At 48.5% G+C, this 16,492-nt stretch overlaps 1 protein-coding gene across 1 annotated transcript in view; it reads left to right on the forward strand.

The window, feature by feature from the left end:
* Positions 1-11,099, forward strand: part of LOC306918158 (mannosyl-oligosaccharide 1,2-alpha-mannosidase IA-like) — a gene marked incomplete at its 5' end in the record, with an annotated part of 75,933 nt that extends 64,834 nt beyond the window's left edge. The window contains 2 exons of the mRNA XM_079531039.1: positions 2,999-3,114; positions 10,814-11,099. Of these exons, the coding sequence (XP_079387165.1) occupies positions 2,999-3,114; positions 10,814-10,940 (243 nt within the window). The 3' untranslated portion in view covers positions 10,941-11,099. The remainder of the gene's footprint in view (positions 1-2,998; positions 3,115-10,813) is intronic.
* Positions 11,100-16,492: the final 5,393 nt, after the last annotated feature.

The raw sequence follows: 16,492 nt of genomic DNA on the forward strand, positions 1-16,492 counted from the left end.
GGAGACCCTAGACCCTAGACCCTAGGGGAGGGAGACCCTAGACCCTAGGGGAGGGAGACCCTAGACCCTAGGGGAGGGAGACCCTAGACCCTAGAGACCCTATGGAGACCCTAGACCCTAGGGGAGGGAGACCCTAGACCCTAGACCCTAGGGGAGGGAGACCCTAGACCCTAGGGGAGGGAGACCCTAGACCCTAGACCCTAGGGGAGGGAGACCCTAGACCCTAGGGGAGGGAGACCCTAGACCCTAGACCCTAAGGGAGGGAGACCCTAGACCCTAGACCCTAGGGGAGGGAGACCCTAGACCCTAGACCCTAGGGGAGGGAGACCCTAGACCCTAGACCCTAAGGGAGGGAGACCCTAGACCCTAGGGGAGGGAGACCCTAGACCCTAGGGGAGGGAGACCCTATGGAGACCCTAGGGGAGGGAGACCCTAGGGGAGGGGAGGGAGACCCTATGGAGACCCTAGGGGAGGGAGACCCTAGGGGAGGGAAGGGAGACCCTATGGAGACCCTAGAGACCCTATGGAGACCCTAGAGACCCTATGGAGACCCTAGAGACCCTATGGAGACCCTAGGGGAGGGAGACCCTAGGGGAGGGAAGGGAGACCCTATGGAGACCCTAGAGACCCTATGGAGACCCTAGACCCTAGAGACCCTATGGAGACCCTAGACCCTAGGGGAGGGAGACCCTAGACCCTAGGGGAGGGAGACCCTAGGGGAGGGAGACCCTAGACCCTAGGGGAGGGAGACCCTAGACCCTAGGGGAGGGAGACCCTATGGAGACCCTAGGGGAGGGAGACCCTAGGGGAGGGAAGGGAGACCCTATGGAGACCCTAGACCCTAGAGACCCTATGGAGACCCTAGGGGAGGGAGACCCTAGGGGAGGGAAGGGAGACCCTATGGAGACCCTAGAGACCCTATGGAGACCCTAGGGGAGGGAGACCCTAGGGGAGGGAAGGGAGACCCTATGGAGACCCTATGGAGACCCTAGGGGAGGGAAGGGAGACCCTATGGAGACCCTAGAGACCCTATGGAGACCCTAGAGACCCTATGGAGACCCTAGAGACCCTATGGAGACCCTAGGGGAGGGAGACCCTAGGGGAGGGAAGGGAGACCCTATGGAGACCCTATGGAGACCCTAGGGGAGGGAAGGGAGACCCTATGGAGACCCTAGAGACCCTATGGAGACCCTAGGGGAGGGAGACCCTAGGGGAGGGAAGGGAGACCCTATGGAGACCCTAGAGACCCTATGGAGACCCTAGAGACCCTATGGAGACCCTAGAGACCCTATGGAGACCCTAGGGGAGGGAGACCCTAGGGGAGGGAAGGGAGACCCTATGGAGACCCTATGGAGACCCTAGGGGAGGGAAGGGAGACCCTATGGAGACCCTAGAGACCCTATGGAGACCCTAGGGGAGGGAGACCCTAGGGGAGGGAAGGGAGACCCTATGGAGACCCTAGACCCTAGGGGAGGGAAGGGAGACCCTATGGAGACCCTAGGGGAGGGAAGGGAGACCCTATGGAGACCCTAGACCCTAGGGGAGGGAAGGGAGACCCTATCGCAGGGAGACCCTAGGGGAGGGAGACCCTAGGGGAGGGAAGGGAGACCCTATGGAGACCCAGTTAGGGTAGGGTAGGGTAGGACCGACCCAGTTAGGGTAGGGTAGGGTAGGACCGACCCAGTTAGGGTAGGACCGACCCAGTTAGGGTAGGGTAGGGTAGGACCGACCCAGTTAGGGTAGGGTAGGGCCGACCCAGTTAGGGTAGGGTAGGACCGACCCAGTTAGGGTAGGGTAGGGCCGACCCAGTTAGGGTAGGGTAGGGTAGGGCCGACCCAGTTAGGGTAGGGTAGGACCGACCCAGTTAGGGTAGAGTAGGGCCGACCCAGTTAGGGTAGGGTAGGACCGACCCAGTTAGGGTAGGGTAGGACCGACCCAGTTAGGGTAGAGTAGGGCCGACCCAGTTAGGGTAGAGTAGGGCCGACCCAGTTAGGGTAGGGTAGGACCGACCCAGTTAGGGTAGGGTAGGACCGACCCAGTTAGGGTAGGGTAGGGTAGGACCGACCCAGTTAGGGTAGGACCGACCCAGTTAGGGTAGGGTAGGGTAGGACCGACCCAGTTAGGGTAGGGTAGGGCCGACCCAGTTAGGGTAGGGTAGGACCGACCCAGTTAGGGTAGGGTAGGGCCGACCCAGTTAGGGTAGGGTAGGGCCGACCCAGTTAGGGTAGGGCCGACCCAGTTAGGGTAGGGTAGGACCGACCCAGTTAGGGTAGAGTAGGGCCGACCCAGTTAGGGTAGGGTAGGGCCGACCCAGTTAGGGTAGGGTAGGACCGACCCAGTTAGGGTAGGGAAGGACCGACCCAGTTAGGGTAGGGTAGGGTAGGACCGACCCAGTTAGGGTAGGGTAGGGCCGACCCAGTTAGGGTAGGGTAGGACCGACCCAGTTAGGGTAGGGTAGGACCGACCCAGTTAGGGTAGGGTAGGACCGACCCAGTTAGGGTAGGGTAGGGCCGACCCAGTTAGGGTAGGGCCGGGCCTTAATTTTCAGGCCCGATGAGAACTCTATGTAGGACTAATGGCTGGTCTAACCCGGGACGCATGTCGAACTAATGCTCCATCTGAATTACATGCGGTCCCCATGAATGTCAATATGTGAACGTAAATATGAGATATAGAATAATGTCAATATGTGAACGTAAATATGAGATATAGAATAATGTCAATATGTGAACGTAAATATGAGATATAGAATAATGTCAATATGTGAACGTAAATATGAGATATAGAATAATGTCAATATGTGAACGTAAATATGAGATATAGAATAATGTCAATATGTGAACGTAAATATGACATATATGGTAGTCATGTGAACACGTGCCTACAGTAGGCGGAAATGTAAATCTATGTAGAGTGTCTTGTTTACTTTGTAGTGACTGAGTGTGCGTGTGCGCGTGTGCGTGTGCGTGTGTGTGCGTGTGTGTGTGTGTGTGTGCAGGCGTTGGAGCAGCATTGCCGGGTGGAGGCGGGGTTTAGCGGCGTCAGAGACGTTTACGCTTCGACAGCCAATCATGACGATGTTCAGCAGAGCTTCTACCTGGCCGAGACCCTGAAGTAAGTCAACTACAATACCCATAATGCACACAGAGCACACACACACACACACACAAAGAAGAAGAATGTCTGGATGGATTGTAAGGGCTAAAATCAAGTCTTGCATATGTTTCAGCTCCCTCTAAGTGCTTCAATACACGGTGTGTTAACCTATTCTGGGCGGGAACCCCTTTTGGTGTTTTAAGCATTATGTTATACTTTAGCCATTGAAAAATAGCAGATCTACAAGCTCGTAGCTACAAGCTTGTAGGTCTGCTATTTTTGAAAAATCGTGAAAATGTGGCGCAAAACTTTGAATGTATATTCTTTCAGAGCGAACATTTTTAACTCAAATCGTTGTTTCTGAGAGGGGGGTCCCTGGAACAACATGTTTTCAGATGGGGGTCGGAGGCCAAATACAGATAATTTTCGGCGTCCTTGACATGAAATATTGAGCACCACTGATAAAGAAACACAGGTATTTCAGAAAACTGTCAGCATTTTTATTTATTTCGACGTCGGGTCAAAATGGGTTCACGTAGAAATCGCATCACTAGTTCCCTGATTCCGTGCATATGAAAATTGATGTGGATCTAGTGATCGCTCTGTTTCCTTTCGGAGCTCCTCAGTTAGGATTCTCTCCAGATTTGACCACATTGGAAGTTAATGCTACTGGCCCATAGTCATTATTCTCTTGGGACTGGAACTACACTATGCTATACATGTACTATGATGTGCTATGACTACATACAATGCAATTATTGTGCTGTCTACATGACATGCTATAAGTCTGTTTCAAATGCTATCTAAGTCTAAAAAGTGCTATCTAAGGGGGTAGGATAAGTGCTATGGGCCATGATGGAGTCTGAAAAGGTGGGTCTTCAGACTACGGCGGAAGATTGGGAGTGATGCTGCAGTTCTGATTGCAACGGGGAGTGCATTCCACAGTTTTGGGGCCAGAAGGGAGAAGAGTTTGGGACGTGTGGAGCGTTGTCCCGGCGTTTTTAGTGAGGGTACTTCCAGCTTTCCTGCGTTGGCTGATCTGAGTGCGCGGGAGGGTTTGTAGGGTTCAATCATGCTTGCAAGATATGGGGGAGCCATACCTTTGGTTGCTTTGAATGCCAGCATCAGAGTTTTGTATTCTGTGCGGGCAGCGACCGGGAGCCAGTGCAGGGAGCGGAGCAGGGGGGAGACATGTGAGAATTTTGGCTGGTTGAAGACCAGACGAGCTGCAGCATTTTGGATCAGTTGGATCAAAAATGCACATGCCGGTAGGCCAGTAAGGAGCGAATTACAATAGTCAAGTTTTGACAAGACTGTTGTCTGGATTAGGAGCTGGGCTGATTTCTGGGTGAGGAACGGTCTAATTCGTCGTATGTTATAGAGTGTGAACCTACAGGATCGAGTGACAGCTGTGATGTGAGTTTTAAATGAGAGCTGACTGTCCAGGACAACACCAAGGTTCCTGGCTGTTGGGACAGACGTTACCAGGGCGTTGTCTACGGAAATAGTTAGCTCCCGCATAGGGCAGGACTTAGCTGGGAAGAAGAGAAGCTCAGTCTTGTCTGGGTTCAGCTTGAGGTGGTTGGAGGACATCCACTGTGAGATGTCAGCCAGGCATGCAGTGATGCGCTCTTCCACCTGAGTGGCAGAGGGGGGGAAGGATAGAAACAGTTGTGTGTCATCGGCATAGCAGTGATAGGATATATTGTGAGCAGAGATGATAGTGCCAAGGGATTTGGTGTACAGTGAGAAAAGGAGGGGACCAAGTACAGATCCCTGTGGGACCCCAGTTTGGAGGGTTCGGGGGGATGATAGCAGACCTTTCCAGGAAACCTGGTAGGTCCGGTTGGTGAGATAGGAAGAGAACCACTTTAGTGCTGTCCCGCCGATGCCTAGATCCGCTATGGTGTCTAGGAGCAGCTGGTGGTTCACTGTGTCAAATGCCGCTCCTAATAGAGTCCATAGTCTCTTAGTGGGTTCCATGTTGGTCATCTTCCTAATAGTCTCTTGATGTTGGAGTTAGCTAACTGCTGCTCTGCACGCTCTTTATGCTGCCAAATACACATCATTCTAGGGGTCCTTGACATGAAATAGTTTGAGCACCACTGGCATAGGAACATGAGGTCTAACCCTGTGAGAACCACTGGTATAGAAACATGAGGGTTTAACCCTGTGAGAACCACTGATATAGAAACATGAGGTCTAACCCTGTGAGAACCACTGATATAGAAACATGAGGTCTAACCCTGTGAGAACCACTGATATAGAAACATGAGGTCTAACCCTGTGAGAACCACTGATATAGAAACATGAGGTCTAACCCTGTGAGAACCACTGATATAGAAACATGAGGTCTAACCCTGTGAGAACCACTGACATAGAAACATGAGGGTTTAACCCTGTGAGCACCACTGACATAGGAACATGAAGGTTTTTCAGAAAACTGTCAGGATTTAGAAGACATTTGTAGAACCGCCGTCAGGTCTTAATCTGCAGCTGGTTATAACAAGAGACATTGCACATACTATACAAACGTATAAAGAGGAATTAGAAACAGTGAAAACAGGCCGTTTATAGAGGAATATGGACAGTAAACCATGTGTTTATCCTACCTGAGGTTACACAAAGGCTTTGCCATGACATTTTGGCTGCGTTCTTTGACCAGTCATTAGTCCTACAACTACAACCTATCTCAAACCCTCACCCTAAACCTAACCTCCCACGGGGCAGCACACCTAAACCTAACCCATGTCTAACCAATGACTAGTCTAAACTAAGTATGCACCCCCTTGATAATAATATAATTCATAGAGCAAGTTGAAGCACGGATAGCAGTCGCAGCACCTTCAGAATGTTTAATTTCCACCCAAAAAGACGAAGCAGGTCCATGTGCGCTGAGCACTACAGCAGAGACCTGTCTGTCTGTCTCTATCACTACAGCAGAGACCTGCCTGTCTGTCTCTATCACTACAGCAGAGACCTGCCTGTCTGTCTCTATCACTACAGAGACCTGTCTGTCTGTGTCTATCACTACAGAGACCTGCCTGTCTGTCTCTATCACTACAGAGACCTGCCTGTCTGTCTCTATCACTACAGAGACCTGTCTGTCTGTCTCTATCACTACAGCAGAGACCTGTCTGTCTGTCTCTATCACTACAGAGACCTGTCTGTCTGTCTCTATCACTACAGAGACCTGCCTGTCTGTCTCTATCACTACAGCAGAGACCTGTCTGTCTGTCTCTATCACTACAGAGACCTGTCTGTCTGTCTCTATCACTACAGCAGAGACCTGCCTGTCTGTGTCTATCACTACAGAGACCTGTCTGTCTGTCTCTATCACTACAGCAGAGACCTGTCTGTCTGTGTCTATCACTACAGAGACCTGTCTGTCTGTCTCTATCACTACAGCAGAGACCTGTCTGTCTGTCTCTATCACTACAGCAGAGACCTGCCTGTCTGTGTCTATCACTACAGAGACCTGTCTGTCTGTGTCTATCACTACAGCAGAGACCTGTCTGTCTGTCTCTATCACTACAGAGACCTGTCTGTCTGTCTCTATCACTACAGAGACCTGTCTGTCTGTCTCTATCACTACAGAGACCTGTCTGTCTGTCTCTATCACTACAGAGACCTGTCTGTCTGTCTCTATCACTACAGAGACCTGTCTGTCTGTCTCTATCACTACAGAGACCTGCCTGTCTGTCTGTGACTATCACTACAGAGACCTGTCTGTCTGTGTCTATCACTACAGAGACCTGTCTGTCTGTGTCTATCACTACAGAGACCTGTCTGTCTGTGACTATCACTACAGCAGAGACCTGCCTGTCTGTGACTATCACTACAGAGACCTGTCTGTCTGTGTCTATCACTACAGAGACCTGTCTGTCTGTCTCTATCACTACAGAGACCTGTCTGTCTGTCTCTATCACTACAGAGACCTGTCTGTCTGTCTCTATCACTACAGAGACCTGTCTGTCTGTCTCTATCACTACAGAGACCTGTCTGTCTGTGTCTATCACTACAGAGACCTGCCTGTCTGTCTCTATCACTACAGAGACCTGTCTGTCTGTGACTATCACTACAGAGACCTGCCTGTCTGTGTCTATCACTACAGAGACCTGTCTGTCTGTGTCTATCACTACAGAGACCTGTCTGTCTGTGTCTATCACTACAGAGACCTGTCTGTCTGTCTCTATCACTACAGAGACCTGTCTGTCTGTCTCTATCACTACAGAGACCTGTCTGTCTGTGACTATCACTACAGAGACCTGTCTGTCTGTCTCTATCACTACAGAGACCTGTCTGTCTGTGACTATCACTACAGAGACCTGTCTGTCTGTGTCTATCACTACAGAGACCTGTCTGTCTGTCTCTATCACTACAGCAGAGACCTGCCTGTCTGTGTCTATCACTACAGCAGAGACCTGCCTGTCTGTCTCTATCACTACAGAGACCTGTCTGTCTGTCTCTATCACTACAGAGGAACCAAATGGACACTTAGGGGTCTGTGACTCTGAGAGTGTAACACATGGAACCAAATGGACCCTTACGGGTCTGTGACTCTGAGAGTGTAACACATGGAACCAAATGGACCCTTAGGGGTCTGTGACTCTGAGAGTGTAACACATGGAACCAAATGGACCCTTAGGGGTCTGTGACTCTGACAGTGTAACACATGGAACCAAATGGACCCTTACGGGTCTGTGACTCTGAGAGTGTAACACATGGAACCAAATGGACCCTTACGGGTCTGTGACTCTGAGAGTGTAACACATGGAACCAAATGGACCCTTAGGGGTCTGTTACTCTGAGAGTGTAACACATGGAACCAAATGGACCCTTAGGGGTCTGTGACTCTGAGAGTGTAACACATGGAACCAAATGGACCCTTACGGGTCTGTGACTCTGAGAGTGTAACACATGGAACCAAATGGACCCTTACGGGTCTGTGACTCTGAGAGTGTAACACATGGAACCAAATGGACCCTTAGGGGTCTGTGACTCTGACAGTGTAACACATGGAACCAAATGGACCCTTACGGGTCTGTGACTCTGAGAGTGTAACACATGGAACCAAATGGACCCTTACGGGTCTGTGACTCTGAGAGTGTAACACATGGAACCAAATGGACACTTAGGGGTCTGTGACTCTGAGAGTGTAACACATGGAACCAAATGGACCCTTAGGGGTCTGTGACTCTGAGAGTGTAACACATGGAACCAAATGGACCCTTACGGGTCTGTGACTCTGAGAGTGTAACACATGGAACCAAATGGACCCTTACGGGTCTGTGACTCTGAGAGTGTAACACATGGAACCAAATGGACCCTTACGGGTCTGTGACTCTGAGAGTGTAACACATGGAACCAAATGGACCCTTACGGGTCTGTGACTCTGAGAGTGTAACACATGGAACCAAATGGACCCTTAGGGGTCTGTGACTCTGAGAGTGTAACACATGGAACCAAATGGACCCTTACGGGTCTGTGACTCTGAGAGTGTAACACATGGACCCTTACGGGTCTGTGACTCTGAGAGTGTAACACATGGAACCAAATGGACCCTTACGGGTCTGTGACTGAGAGTGTAACACATGGAACCAAATGGACCCTTACGGGTCTGTGACTCTGAGAGTGTAACACATGGAACCAAATGGACCCTTACGGGTCTGTGACTCTGAGAGTGTAACACATGGAACCAAATGGACCCTTAGGGGTCTGTGACTCTGACAGTGTAACACATGGAACCAAATGGACCCTTACGGGTCTGTGACTCTGAGAGTGTAACACATGGAACCAAATGGACCCTTACGGGTCTGTGACTCTGAGAGTGTAACACATGGAACCAAATGGACACTTAGGGGTCTGTGACTCTGAGAGTGTAACACATGGAACCAAATGGACCCTTAGGGGTCTGTGACTCTGAGAGTGTAACACATGGAACCAAATGGACCCTTACGGGTCTGTGACTCTGAGAGTGTAACACATGGAACCAAATGGACCCTTACGGGTCTGTGACTCTGAGAGTGTAACACATGGAACCAAATGGACCCTTACGGGTCTGTGACTCTGAGAGTGTAACACATGGAACCAAATGGACCCTTACGGGTCTGTGACTCTGAGAGTGTAACACATGGAACCAAATGGACCCTTAGGGGTCTGTGACTCTGAGAGTGTAACACATGGAACCAAATGGACCCTTACGGGTCTGTGACTCTGAGAGTGTAACACATGGACCCTTACGGGTCTGTGACTCTGAGAGTGTAACACATGGAACCAAATGGACCCTTACGGGTCTGTGACTGAGAGTGTAACACATGGAACCAAATGGACCCTTACGGGTCTGTGACTCTGAGAGTGTAACACATGGAACCAAATGGACCCTTACGGGTCTGTGACTGAGAGTGTAACACATGGAACCAAATGGACCCTTACGGGTCTGTGACTGAGAGTGTAACACATGGAACCAAATGGACCCTTACGGGTCCATATGAATGTGAATGTTGCTCCAAAGCATTACTTCATATTGCATCATCTGGAATAATGGGGTAAAAATGGGACATCGTTAAAAAATATATATATATTTGCAGTTAAATAAATAATCTGCCTCTTTTCACTTTCTGTTCTTAAAGATGATGATAATAATAATAATAATATATAATAATATAAATCTGCTATTGATATATAGCAGCTCTATATGAAAGCTTATCTGCTATTTTTGAGAAATGAAAACGTGTGAAAATCCTTTGAATGTAAAATTAATTCATATTCTTTCACAGCGAAGGTTTTAGAATCAGAAGGTTTTAGAATCAAAGTTGAAGCATGCAACAAAATTCACAACTTCTTACCATGTCATGTGAAAGCAGGGAATCAAAGCTTCAAACTGACATATTGGTTGTTCAGTTTGACCCACCAGTTTTGGAGATATGGCTTATAGAGTAATGTCTTGCAGAGAAACAGCGAGTTGAGAAAACAGGCTTGAAAGGTTCACTTCTGTGGTCTCTAACATTACACCTAGCTACATGTTTAAGCATTTATTTCATATTTACATGTCTTCTGTGGTCTCTAACATTACACCTAGCTACATGTTTAAGCATTTATTTCATATTTACATGTCTTCTGTGGTCTCTAACATTACACCTAGCTACATGTTTAAGCATTTATTTCATATTTACATGTCTTCTGTGGTCTCTAACATTACACCTAGCTACATGTTTAAGCATTTATTTCATATTTACATGTCTTCTGTGGTCTCTAACATTACACCTAGCTACATGTTTAAGCATTTATTTCATATTTACATGTCTTCTGTGGTCTCTAACATTACACCTAGCTACATGTTTAAGCATTTATTTCATGGTTACATGTCGATTTCAGCTCTGACACTTATTTCAGACATGCCCTAGTATGTGAAGAGTCTGCCTGTGATATTAACTAGTTTTGGATTAAAAAATAAAACCATTTTTTCTCCCCTGATTGTCCCTGTATCAAAAAGAGTCACATACATGTACCATCATACATAGTCACTGTATAGTGATGAATAATACACTGTATGATAAATAATAGATAAATAATTGAATGTTGCTGGCAGGGAATGTATTTATTAACAGATTACTTGTTGTGTTCCAGGTACTTACTGTGTATTTAATGAGTATTATGTAACAGATTACTGTGTATTTAATGAGTATTATGTAATAGATTACTTCTTGTGTTCCAGGTATTTGTACCTGCTGTTCTCGGACGATGACCACCTCCCGTTTGACCACTGGGTGTTCAACACTGAGGCCCACCCCCTGCCAATCATCAGGAGGCCACACCCCCCGACCCCAAACCCCGCCCCCTAACCCCACCCCCTGCCAATCATCAGGAGGCCACACCCCCCGCCCCCAAACCCCACCCCCTAACCCCACCCCCTGCCAATCATCAGGAGGCCACACCCCCAACCCCAAACCCCGCCAGGGACCCCACCCCCTGCCAATCATCAAGGAGGCCACACCCACCCGACCCCAAACCCCGCCCCCTAACCCCACCCCCTGCCAATCATCAATGAGGCCACACTCGCCCGACCCCAAACCCCGCCCCTAACCCCACCCCCTGTCAATCATCAGAAGGCCACACCCCCGACCCCAAACCCCGCCACCCTAACCCCGACCCCTACCAATCATCAAGGAGGCCACACCCACCCGACCCCAAACCCTGCCCCTAACCCCACCCCCTGTCAATCATCAATGAGGCCACACCCACCCTAACCCCACCCCCTGCCAATCATCAGGAGGCCACACCCCCACCTCCTAACCCCACCCCCTGCCAATCATCAAGGAGGCCACACCCCAAACCCCACCCCCTAACCCCACCCCCTGCCAATCATCAGGAAACCACACCCCCTGACCCCTAAAGTCACTCCCCTAACCCCCTGCCAGTCATCAAGAAAGACCCGCCCACCTCTTCCCCCACCCTAATTAACATATGTTAATTAACACATCTTAATTAGCATATCTTAACCACTTAAACCTGCTGTACCCTTTGAGTTACCCATGTGACGCTGTAGCAGCCAATGAAACGGCTCCATCCTAGCAGCCAATGAAATGGCTCCATCCTAGCAGCCAATGAAACTGTTCCGTCTACTCACGTGACTACACTGTAGCAGCCAATGGAATTGCTCTCAGTCACATGACCTTAGGCTTACCCCCTGTCTGTCTGTCTGTCTGTCTGTCTGTCTGTCTGTCTGTCTGTCATAATTATTACCCTAAACGTTGATTTCGTTGACTACCTTTTTGTCTCCACCAGGCCGAAGGCATGGGGAGAGAGTATGTTTTGCACTCCGTCCGTGTGTCCGTGTGTCCGTGTGTCCTTCCGTCCGTCCGTTACCAGCTAATCTCCGGCACCGTTAACCCGGTCGATGCCAAACTTTGCACACACACTCCCTGGATGCCAACGATGAACCTCTGCCCCACATTTTCCAGAACGGCCTGTTATAGCGCCACCATGAGGCAGCTTTTCACATTTTTACCTAAAACTGCACCGATCTGCGTGAAACGTTGCATGCACACTCCCTAGAGGCCAAGGACAAACCTTTGACCTGTATTTTCCGCATCTGCCTTTTATAGCGCCACCAGGAGGCCGACTTTTGTAAAACACATTTTTTGATATTACTCCTCCAGATTCTGTCCAAAAATCTCACAAATCGTTACACAGTATCTCTATGGTCATGTGCTCAAGTTGGATCTGTCCGATATTTCATATTCCATCCTAATTGGCTATAATTGGCTTTCACAGTTTGCTAGAATGCCCCGTTTTGAACAAAAGCCTCAAATCATGAACGCAGCATGCAATTTACGTGAAATCTTTCACACATTTTCTTACTAGGCTGAGGAATATATCCCACCCTTTTCACATTGGCCTGTTATAGCGCCACCAACAGGTTGATTTTTGCAAAACACATTTTTGGAACAAAATGCCTCAAATCATCCAATTGCCATCAAAGGCGTATGAAGAAATGGCAATCGGTACACATGATCTCTGTAGTCATGTGATCAAGACGAGTCTGTTGGATTTCTCAGATTGTACACTGATTGGCTAAGATTGCCTTCCAAAGTTTTCAGGAGTGGCCCGTTTTGTACAAAATGCTGCACATGTCCTGCTCATCCAGAATTCTATCCTTAGAGATGCTATGAGTGATCTGGCTCTGCATTTCCTCAACAAAATGAAGAAAATTATTGAAAAAGAAAATGAAAAAAAAACATCCTCCTAAACATTTTGCCAAACATCACACACACTCCTATCCTCCTGGTGGAGACCTGTGCCCGGAAGGGCACTTTTTCTAGTTTTTTCTTTTTTTACTGGTGAAAACTAAATACAAACCGGTCGGTAGCGCCCCCATGTGGCAGGAGTCGGGTTACCCACAATGCACCAGGGGGTGTTTACCCACAATGCACCGAGGTGGGTGTGCGCAGGGGCGGATTATAACCCTGCCCCCCCCCCCCCCCCCCTTTTGGCCCCTCCTTCATAGTTTTGGGTTTGTTCGTTTTTTTAATCATCTTTTTGACCTAAATTTAACACAATCAACGGCCAGTGAAGGACCCCAGGAGCCCTTAAACCCAGTACCATGTGGTCCACTGTCCCCGAAGGGCCCCTGAGAGCCAACGGCCCCTACATGGGCCCTTACATGGGCCCCCGGCTGGGGCCCCTACATGTGCCTCTGGCTGGGGCCCCTACATGGGCCCCTGGCTGGAGCCCCTACATGGGCCCCCGGCTGGAGCCCCTACATGGGCCCCCGGCTGGGGCCCCTACATGGGCCCCCGGCTGGGGCCCCTACATTGCCCCCGGCTGGGGCCCCTACATGGGCCCCGGCTGGGGCCCCTACATGGGCCCCGGCTGGGGCCCCTACATGGGCCCCTACATGTGCCCCTGGCTGGGGCCCCTACATGGGCCCCTGGCTTGAGCCCCTACATGGGCCCCCGGCTGGAGCCCCTACATGGGCCCCCGGCTGGGGCCCCTACATGGGCCCCCGGCTGGGGCCCTTACATGGGCCCCGCGTGTTCGTGTGGGCGCTCACGGACGGCAACCTTCCCCGCATTTAGTTTTAGTTCCCGCCTTTTTTAAGAGGCGTGGCTTACACAGCCATCAATCATGTGACACGATGTTGTTCGTAATTTCGTATGCGTCGATTTGTTATGAATGTTAATTTATTCAACGGCAATTAATGACTTAGGACACGGTGGAGCGTTTAGGACACGGTGGAGCGTTTAGGACACGGTGGAGCGTTTAGGACACGGTGGAGCGTTTAGGACACGGTGGAACGTTTAGGACACGGTGGAGCGTTTAGGACACGGTGGAACGTTTAGGACACGGTGGAGCGTTTAGGACACGGTGGAGCGTTTAGGACACGGTGGAGCGTTTAGGACACGGTGGAGCGTTTAGGACACGGTGGAGCGTTTAGGACACGGTGGAACGTTTAGGACACGGTGGAACGTTGAGGACACGGTGGAACGTTGAGGACACGGTGGAACGTTTAGGGCACGGAGGAACGTTGAGGACACGGTGGAACGTTTAGGACACGGTGGAGCGTTTAGGACACGGTGGAACGTTGAGGACACGGTGGAACGTTGAGGACACGGAGGAACGTTGAGGACACGGTGGAACGTTGAGGACACGGTGGAACGTTTAGGACACGGTGGAGCGTTTAGGACACGGAGGAACGTTGAGGACACGGTGGAACGTTTGGGAGACAAAGTTGTAAACGATGCGTTCTTGTTCTTATGATTATTTAAGAATCTGTTCTTCAACACGTTCTTCGGAACCGTTAGCGTTAGGATCGTTTTGTGTCGTCCAATCAGGTTATAGCGCCACACACAGGCGCGCGTCGGAACCAAATTAGCGTGGGGGAGGGGGGGGGGGGGGGGGGTGGGGGTGGGGGGGCAACGATCCTCTGAATGTAACCATCCAATGTGAAGAGACAATTATTTTTATTATTTTTTTGTTTGTTTCTTTGTTTTTTTTCTATATATAAACTTGTGTGTACGTATTATTTTTTGGTAATGTACTCGAAATGTTTTTCTGGCATATTTTCCCACTTATCGGAAAGAAAGATAGATGCTGCCCCCGTGTGGTTGCGACACGGTAGAGCGCAAAGGCCAGTTTATCCTGAACGACTAAAGTGGCGTCAGAACGCTGTTTCGCTAACAGCGTCGCGTTTCAAATGTATCGTTGTAGCGCCACCTGGTGGGTCGTTGTAGCGCCACCTGGTGTGTGGTTGTAGCGCCACCTGTCTGTCGGCTCGCGTCGGTCGCTCAAAGCATCAACTGGCCTTTTAGCACGGTTCGCTTTGGAGAGTGTTAACGTCCGTATGCACCGGGAGCGTCTTTTGGGGTTTTTTGCGATTAATTGTCGTTAATCTAAACTGCTGTTTGCGTCACGAGTACCTCGCACACGGAGCGCCGTTTATTCGCGCCGTTACCGTCGTGTAAATGACCTTTAGCGTTAGCATTGGGAGTGCTAGCGTTGGCATTGGGAGTGCTAGCGTTGGCATTGGGAGTGCTAGCGTTAGCATTGTGTTAAAGCAGATTGTTGCTATGGGAACATCCCTGTTGCTATGGGGACATCCTGTTGCTATGGGGACATCCTGTTGCTATGGGGACATCATGTTGCTATGGGGACATCATGTTGCTATGGAGACGTCCTGTTGCTATGGGGACATCCTGTTGCTATGGGGACATCCTGCTGTTAAAGCACGAACTTTGAGCCAAAATGTTTGTCGAGGAAAACCTTTGTTTTTTTCTGGAAAACGTTTTTTTTTCAGTAAAACGTTTTTTTTTTTTTTCAATCTAAAATATAATTGTGTTTAATGATCTGTCGTCGTTACAATGTGTTTTTCTATTCTGTGAAACATCTGAATTTAAACTTTAAATGGATTTAAAATGTAAATGGATTTAGAGTTTAAATGGATTTAGAGTTCAAATGGATTTAGAGTTTAAATGGATTTAGAGTTTAAATGGATTCAAAGATTAAATGTATGAAACCAAACTGCAGAAATGTAACTAAGAAAGAATTGCTGATAATCACTGCATTATTATATATAATTATTATTATTATTATTATTATTATATCCATTATATGATTGATAATGCTAATCATTCCATTATATTATTATTATATCCATTAATATGATTAATAATGCTAATCATTCCATTGCACATAGATTGTTTTTGTTGCTTTGTTTTTGGTTCATATGATACATGTGATGCAACATCTACATTTTGTGGGGATTTTATTCAATTTTCTTTTCTTTTTTTCCTCTTTTTTTAGTTCTTATTGAAAAGGAAACCAATGTAAATATTCCATTTATATATAAACAAATAGATCTTTATGAACTTAATGGGTTACAATGAGATTAATGAGCAGGAAGATTTTTAATAAACTATATTTCTTACACTTCTATTGTGAATAAAACAATCTTTTAATTCTGTCTCCAGTTGGTTTCTATTTAACTCTCCTCTCTCCGTTATCTAGTGGCGGCAAGGAAGGAGTTAACCCCAGGAAGGAGCTTGTAGATCTGCTATTTTTCAATAGCTAAATTATAACAATGTTTAAAACACCAAAAGGGGTTCCTGCCCAAATACAGCATTCTCCACATGCAGACCGCGGCCATCTTACCATATAAGGTAATGTCAAGGTGCTACCTAGGTGCAACTTCCATAGACAGCTCATTCATCCAATCAGAACAGTCCTATCTGATTGTATTAAACAACGTCAAACTCACCAACATTGCAGCTGTACAGAAAGCTTGAATTATCCTCTTTCTATCCTCAAAGTGTTTGTTTCATAAAAACCCACCGTAGACATGTTATGAGCTACTTTGTGTCCTTGCAGGTGATTCTTTTTCTAAGTGCTGGAGTTT

This window comes from Electrona antarctica (assembly GCF_951216825.1).
Source record: "Electrona antarctica genome assembly, contig: scaffold_120, whole genome shotgun sequence".
Classification (NCBI taxonomy): domain Eukaryota; kingdom Metazoa; phylum Chordata; class Actinopteri; order Myctophiformes; family Myctophidae; genus Electrona; species Electrona antarctica.